General features: G+C 43.8%; 1 protein-coding gene across 2 annotated transcripts in view; it reads right to left on the bottom strand.

Moving 5' to 3' along the window:
• Positions 1–15,564, bottom strand: part of SENP3 (SUMO specific peptidase 3) — a 253,052-nt gene that overhangs the window by 173,489 nt on the left and 63,999 nt on the right. For both annotated transcript variants that reach the window (XM_085639232.1, XM_085639231.1), the window contains exon 2: positions 3,769–5,009. In XM_085639232.1, the coding sequence (XP_085495358.1) occupies positions 3,769–4,996 (1,228 nt within the window). In that variant the 5' untranslated portion in view covers positions 4,997–5,009. The remainder of the gene's footprint in view (positions 1–3,768; positions 5,010–15,564) is intronic.

Here is a 15,564-nt window from a genome sequence, read left to right as displayed (position 1 = left end):
AACCTTTTGCACATTTGTTTTAAGGGCCACTGATGGCCCATGCCGCATCTTAGTGTTCCCAGCAAGTAGTGGGCAGCTGCACCGTTTAGGTTTTTCTTTCCTTAGGGGACATGTTGAAGTTGGGAGTGAGATGCACTCCTTTGCCCCCATCCTTTCACAGCTGCTTCATTTAGGCCAGCGCAGATTGCGCACCCTGTATTTCCGCTGCATTGGCAGCGCGCCCTGACTTTTGGACGTAGGGCATTTGAGCCCCTTAGAGACGGCCAGTTGGCTAGGGAAACTGTTAGGTTTGTAGTGCGCCAGGCCCTAATGTGATTTATGTAGGTGCACAGGAAATGTCATTCATGTACTGTTTTATGCACCCTGATTTAGGCCTCTAGATGTGCTTTTATGATTATGAGGTTTCACCTACTCTGTTTTATTTTATTCTCTGTGGTTTAGGTATGAGTAATTCCCTACTGCGGTTTATGTTAGTAAGTTTATTTCCTAATGCGAGTTATGTTTAGGAGGTTATGGTCTACTATATTTAGTCTTATGAGGTTGGCGCAGAATATTTCTCGCCTGATGTGATACTGTACATGATATGATTTATATTACAGGATGATGCGGAGTATAGTGTTTGCCAGTAATTACTGATTGTGGTCCACATTTATGATATGTTCTTACTTTTACTATTTTTACCAAGTGATGATTCTGACAGTGGCCCAGTCATGTGTAAATAATCCCCTGTAAATATTGCCCAGTGCCAGTTGGCACAGTGTATATTGTGTGATTACCATCTAATGTGTTTTATGATAATACAAAGGCTATTTTTATATATAACCTTGTGTGGGGTTCCTTTTGTGGTGCACCTAGTATGTGGTTTGTTTGTGTTGCGCAAATGCTTTACACATCGCCACCGGGATAAGCCTGACTGCTCGTGCCAAGCTACCAAGGGGGCGAGCAGGAGTTCTTTGGAGTGCAACTCCCTTGCCCTGACAAAAATGGTGGTCTCTGCCCGACTTTGGCGCAAGCCTTAGCTAACCATAGATCCCATTTCTAACAGTTGGCTTGTCCCCTGGTCCCCATTTCTGAGCGATGGTACTTTTAGCTAGGGCGAGCCCTAGTGAGACCCAGATCAGAGGCCTCCCATATGTTAAGCAAGCAAAGTCGTGGGGAGCTGGATATATTTCCCACCAACCTCTTTCAATTTGGCAGTAATGCCCTCCCAGTATGATTGAATTATAGGGCACTCCCTGAGCATATGAAAGAACGTTCCTTACTAGGAATGCTGGTCTCGAACGAGCACCTTAAGCACTCGCAATGTCAACTGAATAGCTGTAAGCTCCAGATAACTGATGTGACATTCCTGTGGTTTTCGTGTTCGGGTACCCTGAACAGCAAGCTGTTGAGAAATGCCGAGTGAGGCGTCTAGTAACAGTCACCTATGTTTGAGGGTCCAGAAATAGCCTGCCTAGTAAAAGGCTCTTGTGAGCTGCACCATTTGAGTGCGCTGAATTCTGGGTTATACTAACACTAGACCTTCCAATTGACCCTTCTTTTATGACCATTGCCTTACTAGACACTCTTGCAGTGGACGCACAGGCAATATTCCATGCAGCACTACTGCAATACATCAAGCCATCCTCCCCAGCAGTTTCACCACTGTCTTCATCGTAAAAGGACCAGGTGACTGAAAAAGAGATAGCAGCCTTTGGCATGCCATAACCCTCTTTGTTTGGGCAAGTTTACTTCAGTTTCAAGGAAAGGATGGACCTGTAGTGGCTCAGGATGCAAATGTATTTCTGATTGTGTACCTCAGTATGCATAACTGAGACACTGCAACCCAAGTGTGCATGAGGAATGTGTCAGTTGCTGCTGTTAATCAGCTTATCCCTCAGATATCGGAAGATATGTATGGTGTTTCTTTGCAGATATCACCACTAGACAGTGAGTGGAAGCCCTTAGGACTGTGGTAACCCCAAATGGCAGAACTTTGAATTGGTAGGGTTGTCTCCTTACCACAACAGAGGTTTGGGTCATGTATCAGATGTATGGGGACATGGTAGTGTGCATCCTTGAGGCAGGGGGTTACCAAGGGGAATCGTGTGCAGAAGAGTGGGATGACATCCTGAAGGGTAGCCATTTTGAAGTGTTCGGACAGGATGTAGCGATTTAGTGATCAGAGGTCCAGCTAAGGCAAAAGGTTAGTCTTTTCCTTGACCCCACTGGTTTTGGGACACTGGTTCAATAGCACCTTTGTTCGGATGAGTCTGTACTTTCTTTTGCAACAGTCATAGCTGCTCTGAACTTATGAGCATGTGTGGGGTCGATGTAAAAGTTGATAAGTGGGTGGACAAGGTTTTGGTATAAGACTGGTGTCCTTGTTATTACTTGTTCAGATACAGGCTATAAGAGCAATTCCTTAAACATGTGTTCCTTAAACATTTGTCCTTGAATAGGAGTTTCCGCTTATTACAAGGTGTTGGCTGGGGTATGTGAGGCTCATCTTGAGGTGGACCAAGAGTCTTCTAAGAGGAATGAATACATCTTCTGCACTGTCTTACATTGGCCATCTCAGAGCTCAGTGACAATGGAGAGTCACTAGACTCAGGGCTTAGCATTAAGATGCATATAGGGGCAAGCTCTGGAGTCTGCTTCGAAACAGATTTTGACGATGCAGCATTTAACTCAATCCTCACTGTCTCGGGCCAGCCACTTTCAAAGGCTTGGAGCTAATCCCAAAACTCAGATTTGAAGGACCCTCTAAAAGCAGAGAGGGCTTGTGCCAAACACAAGCTGGCGGGTGTCTTATAATTATTCTTGGGTCTAGATGACAAACTCCCCTATATCAGTGCTCAGCCTCCAAGACTGCTTTGGAGGGTGATTCCCAAAGGGTTGATCCTTGTGGATAGAGGAATGGTGACTCTTAGCATGGTCTTTGTCCTTGTTGAGAGTTAACTAATGCTCTGCAGGCTGTCTTCTATATTTGAGCCTCAGAGGAACTCGGGCACTTTGTTTTGTGCTGCTGGCACACTACACAGTCCTTTGCTCTCACTGTAGTTCTCCTCGGTTTCTTTGGATCATTGTGCAGCAAGTAGATAGGAGGGGTCTAAAGTGTGGATCTTCTAAAGTACCCAGCAATGTTCCCTGCAATATTTAATCTTTTGTTATTCTTGAATACCTGGCATGCCAAACAGTTTGATCCCTCATGCTCTGGAGACAGGCAGAGGTTCCAGACTCAAAGGTAGTCTGACCACAGGTATTTGCTCTTATTGGGGAAGAATTAAAAGGGCATTTTCTTGATGCCAGTTCCCCACCCTCCCTACAAGAGCCCTATGTGATATGAACGGAGTCCTGTAAATCAACGATCTCAGAATGGATGGAAACCAAAGCAACAATTACTGATGCATCTTTCGATGAATCTTCTGAAGATGGATCGGGATACTCAAAGACTGGAAAAAAGGCAACAAAAAAAAGTTGTTCACAGTGCTAGAGCTCATGCATCTAAACCAATGGCAAGAAAATAATCTATGGCAGAGTCTTTGTCCTGGTGTATTGTGCGATTAGGAAGGAGTCTTGCGATCTCCAGAATAAAGATTTGGAAGAAAAACAACGTGGAAACCTCTGTGCCAACAGTAGATTGCAGGAGAATGCAGAGTACATGATCTAAAATAGTTCATTACACTTGTACATAATGGCCCTCAAACCATGGCATTAAGAAGAGTTTATTAGACCCCAGACGCTCCTCCCACACCGAAGATGCCCATCATTAATTACAGCCCTTACCAGAGTCACCATCCAGCGAAGCATCGCCCTTCAACTCCCCAGAGGACTGGGAATCCATCCCATGATACAAGGCCTCTTGGTCCTCTTCGCTCTCCCCATCAAAGGTTACCTTCTCCAACTCTGTGTACTGTGGATACAAGGATGAAAGCTCCCCAGCGTCCTCATCCTCAGTCATTAGCGAGCTCAGGAGACCGGTGTGGGGAGACCTGCTTGTGCTCTCACCAGTGTGGTTGAGGAGACCCTGCAAATGATTAGTTTCTGCCGACACATAGCCTGCACAGCTATACTCAGTCATTGGTGTGGAATTATTTCTACGATACCCAAAGTTGTGTGGGAGTCTGTCTGTACTGGGGCCTGGGGAGGGGCTGCAGTTTACCAGTGAAAACTGATGAGACGGACTCAGGTTGGTGTGTGGCTGTACCCGTGACCCATGTCCAACCTGCAGCCGCACAGGAGTGTGATCATCCGATGCAATTCTCCCGCACAGTGGTGACTCAAAACACTCCCGGGGACCTATGCAGTTTTTCTTTGATGGGCAATAAGCAGAACCCAGGTCTTCATCAGCCTCTGAAGCCGGGGACAAGGAAACAGAGGACCGGATGCGCTTTGAGCCGATGCTCCTTCGGCGGCCTCCACCCTTCCGCCAGATCTTCCAATGGAATGTCAACGCCGATTTTTTCAAATGATACAGCATCATGTACGCCAGAAATGCCCGTCGGTTTTTCCGAACGACCCTCTTGCGCAAAGTTTTGCCAGGCACTACATCCTCCCTTTCAAACCCGGGGCTATTTCTTCGATCCACCGGAGACCCACGAGCCACATTATTTGCACAGGGCCAACGGCTCTTTGAATTCCCTTGGACACCCATGGTGTGTTTGGATTTCACAGCACCACCTCCCCCAAGGTCCGAGCTGTTCCAGCCAGACATCATAGGCAAGTCCCAACTGTCTTCATCATTCACCACACTCCCAGAGGTGTTTATGTTCCTAGATAGCTGCTTTTGGATCCGAACCTTATGGCCCAACTCTTGCCTGACACAGCCACCATATTTCATCAGCTTCTGGAAGCCAGCAGTGGCCTTGGCAGAGGGGACCTCTGACTCCAGCCCTCTGGCCAGCCGAAGCTTGTCCCTTCGTGCTAGGACGTCTGCCTTGCGGACAGAGTAGAGTTTAGTGTCGCGGAAGCCTGCAGGTTTACAGAACCTTCTTGCTTGCATGTTCTCCCTCATCGTGACGATCTACCTGTGGAAGGAAAAATGACTGGGATTAGTGACATTAACAGCAGTGCAGTAAAAGAAAACCTTGGTTCTTTAACCATTCCCAAAGCTCCTCTTAAATCCTACAAAGAGTATACTCATCATTGTATCATAGCATCCCACGTCCCATCCCATAAAGTTCATAAACTGACTGGAACATATTGGACAATTCATAGCTGAAATACTTCTAAGATTAATACAAACCACTAAGCATCCATTTTAAGTTTAAGATAACCTATAAACTTAATCCATAATTGTCAGATACTGTACTATATATGTGATCACCCTAATCGTCTGCCAAGGAGCTAGATGAGCTAACAATTTTTTATTTGGCCCCAGTGGGTCACCAGACATAGAATAAACTAATCTGACAATTCACGACTGGTCGACGGAGAGTCCAAAACACCTTGACCGATCAGGAGTATAAAAGCACAACAGTGCCATAAAAATGCTTAAAGTATGGTATAGAAGGTGGATACCTCTATATCTCACAACTAAACACAAGAGATGGAGAAGCCCATGCGTTTTTTGTTTTATCTGTCACTTGACCATGACATTTACATCACTTCTAAGTGCTTTGAGGAAAATAATTTGACCTGTAACTAAATGCCCAGGCGCACCTACGTGGTAAAGTGGGAAAGGTAGGATTATACTCTTGATAACTAAATTTAGTGACCGTATTCTACTCCAAAAGAAAGTCTTGCTGGCCTCTAGGTAAACTCCGGATTTCATAACACACTGGTACTGCTGAAAGGGACTAAGCAAGGCACATGCAATTGACTGGTATGTAAGAGCATTTCCTTGTGGCTTACTTTACCTAAAAGGTGACTATGCCAGTGTGATACCTACATGTACCATTAGATACAGCAAAACAATATTTAATACATATTTAACCTGCTATACGTTTGCATCAAATGTACACCTCAATGGCTCAGCACAGGAGGGATCTGGTCGGTAGCTGGGTAAAGTAATTTACCTAAGATTACACAAAGCGTACAAGCATGAGCGAACCACAATTACCAAGTCAGTCACAAGACCACAGGTTCCAGGAAGATGTTTAATGGGGAAGGGAGGAGTCAGGCTACCTGAGCACTAGATGCGACACAAAATAATACACACCACTCCAGAGAAGACCTTAGAAGTATTGTGTGCGCAGTGGTAACAATCAACTTATCCTGGTTTTAGCACCTCTCCTCAGCAACAGCTTTCCTTTTCTTCAGAGTAAGTATCTCACATTAGCATACTTTGAGGTGGACTGACTTGAAAACTCAAAGAACCACAAGCCCAAACAAGCATTTGCAATGCAACAGGTCTCGCATTTACGCGACTTTGAGCTATCGGCATTGTAAATGACAATGCCTTTTACTTAGGTTTTGGTTTTTGAAGCATAAATAAAATGCATCAGTATTTACAATGCCAATAGCTCAGACTTGCGTAAATGCGAGACCTATTGCATTGCAAATGTAGGTTTTCAATTGCATCCTGGATTTCATACAAGTTTAACTTTTGGTAAATGCGTCTGACTGTATGCGTGCAACTTGGGAGTTCTCTCGACCCACTTCCCACTCGTACACTGGCTAATAGTAATAGCTAATTTACAGTGCCCTAAGAGCTTGAGTGAGGTGCGAGGCACTATGTGAAGCACATTCTTCTAGTCAGTAGCAGTGATGGTTTTGGACTTTCATCTCCCTTCTTTCCGTAGTAAAGGGGAGTCCCAGTTAAACTCCCCAAGCAAGCATGCGTGAGTGTGTGTGTGTGTAGCCTCTCTACTTCCTACAATGGTCCTCTCCAGAGAGGAGGTAAAACAATGTACAAGCATTAAAAATGCAATAGGTCTCGCCTTTCATTAAGTTAAAGCCATTTGCTTTGCTATACAATACCATTAGCAAAGGGAATGGCTTTCACTTAAAGGCGAGACCTATTGCATTTTCAATGCTAGTTTAAAGGAGGCCTCGAAACGGGTCTCTGTCGGGCTCTTTTGTTCCCTGGCACAGGCGGTCCGTTTTTTTCTGGACTGCAGTGACAGCAGGCACATGGACGTGCGCGTGCTGACACTGCTCACTTCTCACTAGTGGGGAACTTACGACATGACGTCATGCCAGCTGAGCGCTGCAGAGAAGGGAAATCCTTTAAAGAGAGTCATTTTCTCTCTGGATTTCCCTTCTCTATTTGAAACTCAAGAGCAGCAACATTGTCGTGGTGCCACCAGGGTATTAACTGGAAGCTTGTTCAATATTATATACAAGCCATAGTTGCTGCTTATTTATAAACTGCAACTAACAACCATTAACAAAACCAATAGTCCGGACTTGTAGGTATGATGTTACTTGTTGGATCATATATGTATCTGCAATGACCCAAACAGCAAAATAAAAGTTGGGAGGCACACTATGCTAAGCACAGATTTTTAGCTTACGTGTTTAAGCCACGCTCTTAATTACATTGACCACGCCCCTTTGAGAGGACCCCCGCCCAGTTTTTTCATCCCACTTAAAGCCCTGGGGAGACCCATCCTATTCAATGAGTGCATGAATAACTTGACAGTCACTTTAGAAGAATCAGCAGCCCCTGCAGTATTCCCCTGAGGAACAAAGATCCTCAATAGGACAAAGCCTGTAAATGCGCCTCAACAGAAGCAAAATGAACGTTGGCTTTTGGTGCCTGAAAATGATGAAAACGAACACCTAAGTCATAAAAGGTGAGAGTCAACTAAAACAAGCATAGGGTTTAAGAGGAAGACTAGCAAACTAAGAAGCAAATACAACAGTCGGGGAATAACATTCAGCACACCGGAAACTTCATATCAGCCTTTCTATGCCTCCAAAAGAAGAAATAAAGGCCAAGCAGTAACGCACTGGATGTAACTACTGCAAAGGGCTGTCAATCTAACCCTCCTCTAGGTAGTGAAGTCTAGGACCCCACAAACACTATTACACCAAGGGGCAGATCACTAGTTGAACGGTAATGGCGGGGAGGTAATTTTCCACCCGTAATTATCGTTTCCGTACAGCAACAACCGGCTATTGCCTGCAATGATAATTTCATGGCCTATTAATGAGGAATAACATGTTGGTTAAGAAACCTCTGCACCTGTTCCCTCATGTTTCATTACCACCAGGCCATTTACTAGGCATAAATGCCACCTGCTTTTTGGAAGGTGCAAAAGTACCTAGAATTTACCGCTTTGGCTAATGCAAGGCGTGCAAAACCGTGCAACTGGTGATCCTGTTTTTGCTTGAAAAGGGAATTTAAGGCCATAAGGGAGTTACTATATCACTGGCAATCGCTGGCCCCTAGTATAAATCCCGACCAACTGAAAACATGTACCTCCTGTTCTACAAAACAAGCACTGGCATTGTACAAACACTATCAATGCCTGTCGAGCGGAATTAGGAACGAAACAAAATGCCCACTGAGAAGTCCTATCACACACTACTTATCACAAAACACAACGGAGACTCGTACATAAATTAACTGATAGCGAAACCCAGGGCAAGTGATCACTGTCTGGAGGTCGAAGAAGGACAGCACGTGAAGAACAAGTCAAAATCTGTCAAAAATGCCGTCCAAGTCTCAGACACTTAAACTCCTCAAATTCCTCATGAACGGCCCCAATTGTGAGGAAACAAAACTCCTGCTACGGGGAAACCCTTCACGGGATCCCGAACTTCAAAAAGTAAGCCTTTAAAGGAATCAAAGTCAGCTTGCACAAACTGATTCTCAAAAACTCACATTTAACTTTATTGAATATGCGCGAGTCTGTAAAGCTTTGGGTATAATAATACCGCCATGCAATGCCAAAACAGCCGTGAAATGAACGCATGGAAGTGAGTGAGACAGATAGAAAGTAGGCAGAGGAAACAAAAAGGAAAGAAAGTATGGGGGAAAAAGAGAGAAAGTCAGGGAATGGAGGGGGAGGGCGCAATGGACAAGAAAGAAGAAAGAATGAGAGATGGAATGAAATTGAAAGGCAACGGAAACAAGTGTGGCCCGTCATGGGACGTGAACGGCTCTTTACAGGGCGGACAGAAGATGTGCACGCGGGGACTGCCTTTACTGGCGGCGAGAAAAAAAAGTCCCCAGAGTATCATGCTGCCAGTAAAGCATCCAATCCTCGTGTGCACATCTCCTGTCTCCCCGCGTGAACGCTTTGGAATCCGTATCGATTCCAAAAGGCCCTCGCCATGGCAAGAGCAGTGCATGCGCGCTGCTAACGCCAGACGAGACCTAAAAACACTTGTATTACCGCTGCCTTCATCATGGGCATGTACACTGGAATCATCAATTTGTATTATATGGCACAAACGTTATCCAACAGAGCTTTAGAGCAATGTGTTGACTGAAGCCAAATGTATTATTGCTAGGATACAGCAATTGAGGGTCTACGGAGGATTTGGGTAAAATGGTGTATACAAGGTGAGAATGGTGCACTTAACTGTTTACAATGCAGTATTTAAGAATCCTAGAGGATAACAGTGTAAAAGGATAGAGATTGGGCTGTTGGGCACCAACTGGCATGCACAACACATCTGGAACTGCTAAATACAATCTGCCCCAAGAGTAGCAGGAGAAAGCAATACAACAGCAGACTAGATTATGTGGAACGACCAACTAAATTATGCCACAAGAAAAGGCAAAATTTGCAGCACATTCCATGGCAGTGTTATTTTGCTGTTTCGTAAATTTAACACAAATTATTCTATTGAAAGAAAGGTTTTACCCTAGTACAAGTAACGCCTGAATACAGCAAGCAGACCTCCAAAATGCAACTAGATAACCTATAAAACGTGTCTGCTACTGTTGGGCACCATATGTAGCTCTTCTTTAGAACCTTTGATCCTTCTAGAGTAGAGAATTTCTCAGTTAAAATGCACAAAGAATACATGCTATAGCAGATATGTGGCAAGTGATGAAAATCCCTCATTATGTAGCAATGGCAATAGATGTCCCGGTAAAGGGCGAGTCTGCAGTGTGGGTGTACGGAAGCACATGAGGCGATTATGTGTATGAGTGAGGAGTTTGCCGTGTGTTGCAAGTGTGGGTGTGTGTGGGGAGAGTTGGGTGTGTGTGTGGAGAGTTGGGTGTGTGTGGGGAGAGTTTGCTGTGTGTGGGGAGAGTTTGCTGTGTGGGTGTGTGGCAAGTTTGCAGTGTGGGGTTTGAGGCAAGTTGCCATGTGGGCATTGTGTGAGGGTTGAACTGCTGTTGTCTGCACTGTGTGAGGAGCTCACATTGCTTCTACACCTGTGCCATACAGCAGAGACTACTTTAAACCACTTCACTAAACAAAAATGTAATCAAGGTTTTTTCAATCTCTTAATACATTTCTAGGCACTTATTACGAATCCATATCCAACCTCTCTCATCCCTGGCACTTAGTGAGATTGCTCCTCCTTTCACCCTGTCGATAGTCTGTACAGGAGGCTGAATTGCATAGCCCCGGGGTCTAGAAAATATTCAAGCTGCTTGGGGACCTACAAAATGTCCTTTTAAACCTTAATACTGCACAACTTCACCCCTCCCACAAGTAACTATAATCCAATGCTGGCCAGGTCATAGTGCTTTTTGTAAAAAAGCTTTCAGACATGGCATAGGCAAGACCTACTGGCCTTGTCAATGCTTGTTTTTTTTGGTCGTCGCAACGCCAGCCAACATGGAGTGGAGAAACAGTGTGGTGGGGGAGGTGAAAAGCTGTACGATGTGGCAAGCAGTGCCCGTGGTTTCTTTTATGTCTGAGGGTAATGCAGGAGGGCTGGGGTGCAAAGCGGGTAGGGGGAGAAAATGTCAGCAGCCAGCAAGGTGAGGTTGGAGGGGGCAAGGAGCTGGACATGGGGTAGGGGAAGACTCTGCAAACATATGCACTTATGGAATATAAAAAAAAAAATTAAGTAGCTCCGAAAGTGGAAGAACATTGAGCAAGGAAGAAATACTTGGGCCATGCTCCATGGGAGGGACAATCTCAGGAAGAGGAATTAAACGTGGCAAGCGTTGACAAAAGCAAAAGGCAGGAAAATAGATCAGCTCTACGCAATGGGAAGGCTCTAAGCCCCCTGTAAGTAAACAAAATGTCTCGCAAGCAACAGAGCATGCACTGACTCAAATAAGACCTGTGTGGAAAAATAAAAACAAAATTCCTCACAACAAAAAGAAAATGTAAAACAAGGTTTAATTGGTAGCCAATACCAATTTTGTTGTCTCAGGGACACGGTGCACAGCAGCTGTATGACCGACGTAGGCTTACTTAAAGAAGGTCAAATGTCAACTGTGGAATTCAAGCAGTTCGCCAATGAGTGCTCACAAATCCCTCCCATTCAGGCAATCCCTTCAGAAAGAGAAGCAGAGCACAGATCTAGGTAAAAAGGTATTTAGAACACAGGACACTAGATGAAAGGTCACAAACACCACAACTGAAGCGTATAACGGCACTGCCCTCTTTTGGTATTACGACAAACATACAACAATTATAGGTCTCGCCCATTTTTGTTGTAAAGGTCCACTGTAGACAATACCAATCCATACAGAGAGCTTTGGGTCAGCCTGCTTCTCATTGTAATTGAAATTGCATTTATATAGCGATTACTACCCCTGCTGAGGCGTCAAAGTGCTTTTTGACCAGTAGCAAGCTACTCTGGAATCCAAAAAGAATCATTGGTGAATTAGTATAGGGAAACATGAAAATTTATCTGAGCGATCAACATGCAAGCCTGTTATTTGGATTGGAAAAAGAATAGTGGAGGGATTTTAAGAGGGAAGGGTTTGCATTTATATAGCGCTTGGTGCCCTTGATGAGGCACCAAAGCACTTTGACAAGTAGCACGCTACTCTGGAACCCAAACATGATTAGTGGTGAATTAGTATAGGGAAATATGGAATTAATTTGAGCGGTGGACATGCGAGTCTGCTAGTCGGATTGAAAAGGCTAAAGGAGGGATTGAAGACTGATGGGTCTAGAAAGTGTTTATTTGGAGAACATAGCAGGAGGAGGTTTGGTATGAGGGGAAGGGGAGAAGAGTAGGGAGGAAGGGTGTAGAGAGGCTTATTTGGGAGATCTGAAGAGTAAAATAGGTTTGAGATGATGCAAGGAGGGGTAGAGGAGGAAAGTCTAGAAAGGGTTATTTTGGGGATCATAGTAGCAGGATGGGGTTTGGGATGAGTCAGAGTGGAGGAAGAGGATATATTGAGAGAGGTATAGGATGAGATATAGGATAGTACATTGGAGATACTAAATTAGTAGTAAAGTAATAAATATAAAGATGCATGCGTACATACGTCCCTTTACCATAGTCGGTGGTATCACTATCTCAGATTGGGGAGTAGGGGGTTGTGGAAATAAACACTTCTCTATAATCAATTCATAGAACATGAATGGCAAAGGAATCGTACTGCAAAACGAAAAGGCCACCTTACCTGTAGACGTTTTAGGCCTGAAAACCTTCTCAATTCACATGCAACCTTCACCTCCCTGTAGAAAAGGTGTTAATAAAAGAAGTGCCTGACAGTTGTATAGCAGGGAGAGTAATTCAGTCCAAAGAGGAGGGATAACCAAAAGGGGAAAAAGTATATTACGACTGACAACGCAAGTGGACTTTTTGGGCGTGCGTCTGACATCATAAGGAGATTAGACATCCACCAAATGGCGGACAGGGGTTGAGGTAGGGGACGTGACTGAATACAGGCCCAACCACTAAATGGCAGAATAAGTGATTAGAATGCAAATTCAGAATCTCTTCAAGCTGCAAAACTACTACAGGTAAATTAAATCTTTTTTTTTACTCGATGCCCATACCAAACTACTGCTCATTATTGGAGTGAAATAGTAAGCATACACAAAAGAATCAGCCGAAAATAGACAAGAGCACAAACCTGAACACTTACTGCGAAGAAACATGAACACTTCCACACCTAAACCATGATCCATTGGCATTTCAACTAAGTAACATTAAAACATTATTGGTTCGCTTTCTTGTTTATCTTATTGGAGCATAGCTTTTTAACCCAATGCCTACAGTGCATTACTGGTTGGCTTTGTTTATCTGATTGGAGCATAATCTTTTAACCATCCTTTTGATTGGCTAACTTGTATCCTACTTCTTACATTCAGGGAACTAATGTTTTAGCACTATTTGGGGTAAACGTGCATATAAATACATCATGGTGTGCGAGGCTTTATTTGCCTATTTTAAGCTATATATATATATATATATATATATATATATATATATATATATATATATATATATATATATATATATATATATATATATATATATATATATATATATATATATATATATATATATATACATATATATATACACACACACACTTTAAGGTTTTGTCTATAGACAGCTAATAACTGTTTGCAAAAGACCTCACGTGTAATGCGTAGCTACTCTAGGGAACTAATGCAAGTTAATGCGTTAGTGAGATTAACATGAAAGGAAACAATTGTTAGTTGATAATCAAACTACCTCATGTATGCCCCTTATACTAAATATTGTTTGGTGTAAAAAGTTTTCTAACAAAGTTTATATTTTCCCTCAATAGACCAGAAACGTGTGCGGTTTTCCCTGCTTTGTACTTTCGAGGTGGCCGCCGTCTGACTTTTACGTCAGACCAGTTCTCGTTCCGCGTCTATGCCCAATAAGAGAAAGCCAAAGGCTGCAAAGTGGCTGCCCTCCCCTGCTCCAGGTACCGATTCCTCACGGAGACCCCGCGCCTTCCTCTCCGGCTCAGGTTGGCTGGTGCTGACGGAGACTGCTCGCCTTACCCCATTGCCGTGTTGCTCGACGAGCTGCGGAATGAGAATGCAGGTAATTCTTCAGGGGAAAAGAGAATGGTGGTCTGCCGAGGTTTAGGAGCATGGTAGAGGGTATGTCCCTTTTGGTGGGGAAGAGGCGTTACCGGGGGCGTGGCCTGGCCTCACCTACAATAACTCAGTGTTTGGCCTTGGTGGGAGGGAATGAATGGGGTCCGGTGTCTGTATGCGTTAAACCGTTAAAAAAAAAAAAAAACGGTGTATAATTATATTTTGGACACTTCAGTAATACAGGGTAGCCTCTTTTGTGCATTACTACATCTTATATGTTGGAAAACAGGGTTTTTTAGGTGTCATTGTAGAAGGCCCGACTCCAGGATTCTTCGCATGGAAGGGCCATGAAAACACCTGGGTGGGCCATAAATATGCATGGGGAGGCAGTCAAAATCAGCACGGGTAAGGGGGGCATTACTGCACCCGCTATATAAAACATTCCCACACAGCCTTATCGACACATTACTTTATCTTGAAGTTGCTGCATCAATTACAAACTGGGTTGCACACCAACATCTTCTGACATTCTTTAAATAGGCTTCCTTGATCGTACATCAGACAAAATGTTAGCACTGCCTTTGTAGCAAATATTTGAATGCTGGAAAACTACTGTATGGCTGCTTCATAAACTTTGAAACGTTTGTTAGAGTTGATAGGAACTTATTGTAGAATAAATGTTATAATTCAGATATTGCATACTGTTGCAAGCTATCTGGCAGCTATACAGTGGAACCTCCGTTCACATAAAGTTAACAGCGCCTCTGCTTTATCCTCGAGGGTCTATATTTACATGGGGTTGAAACAAGGTGGTGTGCTCACCCTTCTCTTTTTCAGCCTCTTTGTAGCAGATTTAGGGACTGCTTTGTCCAATCGTAAATCTTGATCCCCAAAGCAGTAGTGGAACTTGCCATCACTATTGGAGTATGCATCTGACATAATCCTATTCAACCAAATGACTATCCGCCTGTTGTATCAATTAGGTGCCCTTCACATGTACAGCGAAACAGTCAGACAGCAGTAAAAACAACAAACACATGATTTAGTATTTGGCAAAAAGGTTTTGAACCCATGGTGGTGGTGTATGAATAGTCAGTCATGCATTTGAGATATTACCAGCCTACAGATACCTTGGTTTGGTTGAACGAAAAAGGCAGTCATTATGAACGAGCATCGCTAAACCTGAGAGATGCTTCTCAAATGTGTTGCACGCATTAGTTTCTCACCTTGCACGCCCAACAGCAAAGCCAGTCCTAGATGCAGCAAGGATTATATTTCTGTGGCCTGTGCTGCAGAGGCATAACTAGGGAAACTCTCAAAGAGGTTAGGCACTGAACCATATCGTTTGGTCTGATTATTCAGGTTACCTAACTCTCCGCCCCCCCCCCCCCCACCCCACCACCATTAAGAACAATCTAACCAAGTACACCTGGGAATGAAGCTTGCTTTGTCCTGATTTGGCACCAAACTAGAAATTCAAAGAGCCACATTAAATGCTTAGTTTAAGGGCTTCACCCATATTCCCATGATTTACATTCAAACTTCCATACTAACATTGTTAGATATGCAGGAGATATTGCAAATTGGTTTGGCACATGGTGTACTTAAAAGGATACTTACAAAACATCTAAATTACAAATCCTACTGAGTAGAGATAACTAGTTGCTGAAGGAAAACATGCTGAGCTAGGGCTGACCACCTACTGCAGTAAGCTGTAGAGATATCTGCAACATGA

This window comes from Triturus cristatus, chromosome 12, assembly GCF_964204655.1.
Source record: "Triturus cristatus chromosome 12, aTriCri1.1, whole genome shotgun sequence".
Taxonomy (NCBI): Eukaryota; Metazoa; Chordata; class Amphibia; order Caudata; family Salamandridae; genus Triturus; species Triturus cristatus.
The sequence above is the reverse complement of the archived record's forward strand: the minus strand, read 5'-3'. Positions and strand labels throughout refer to the sequence as shown.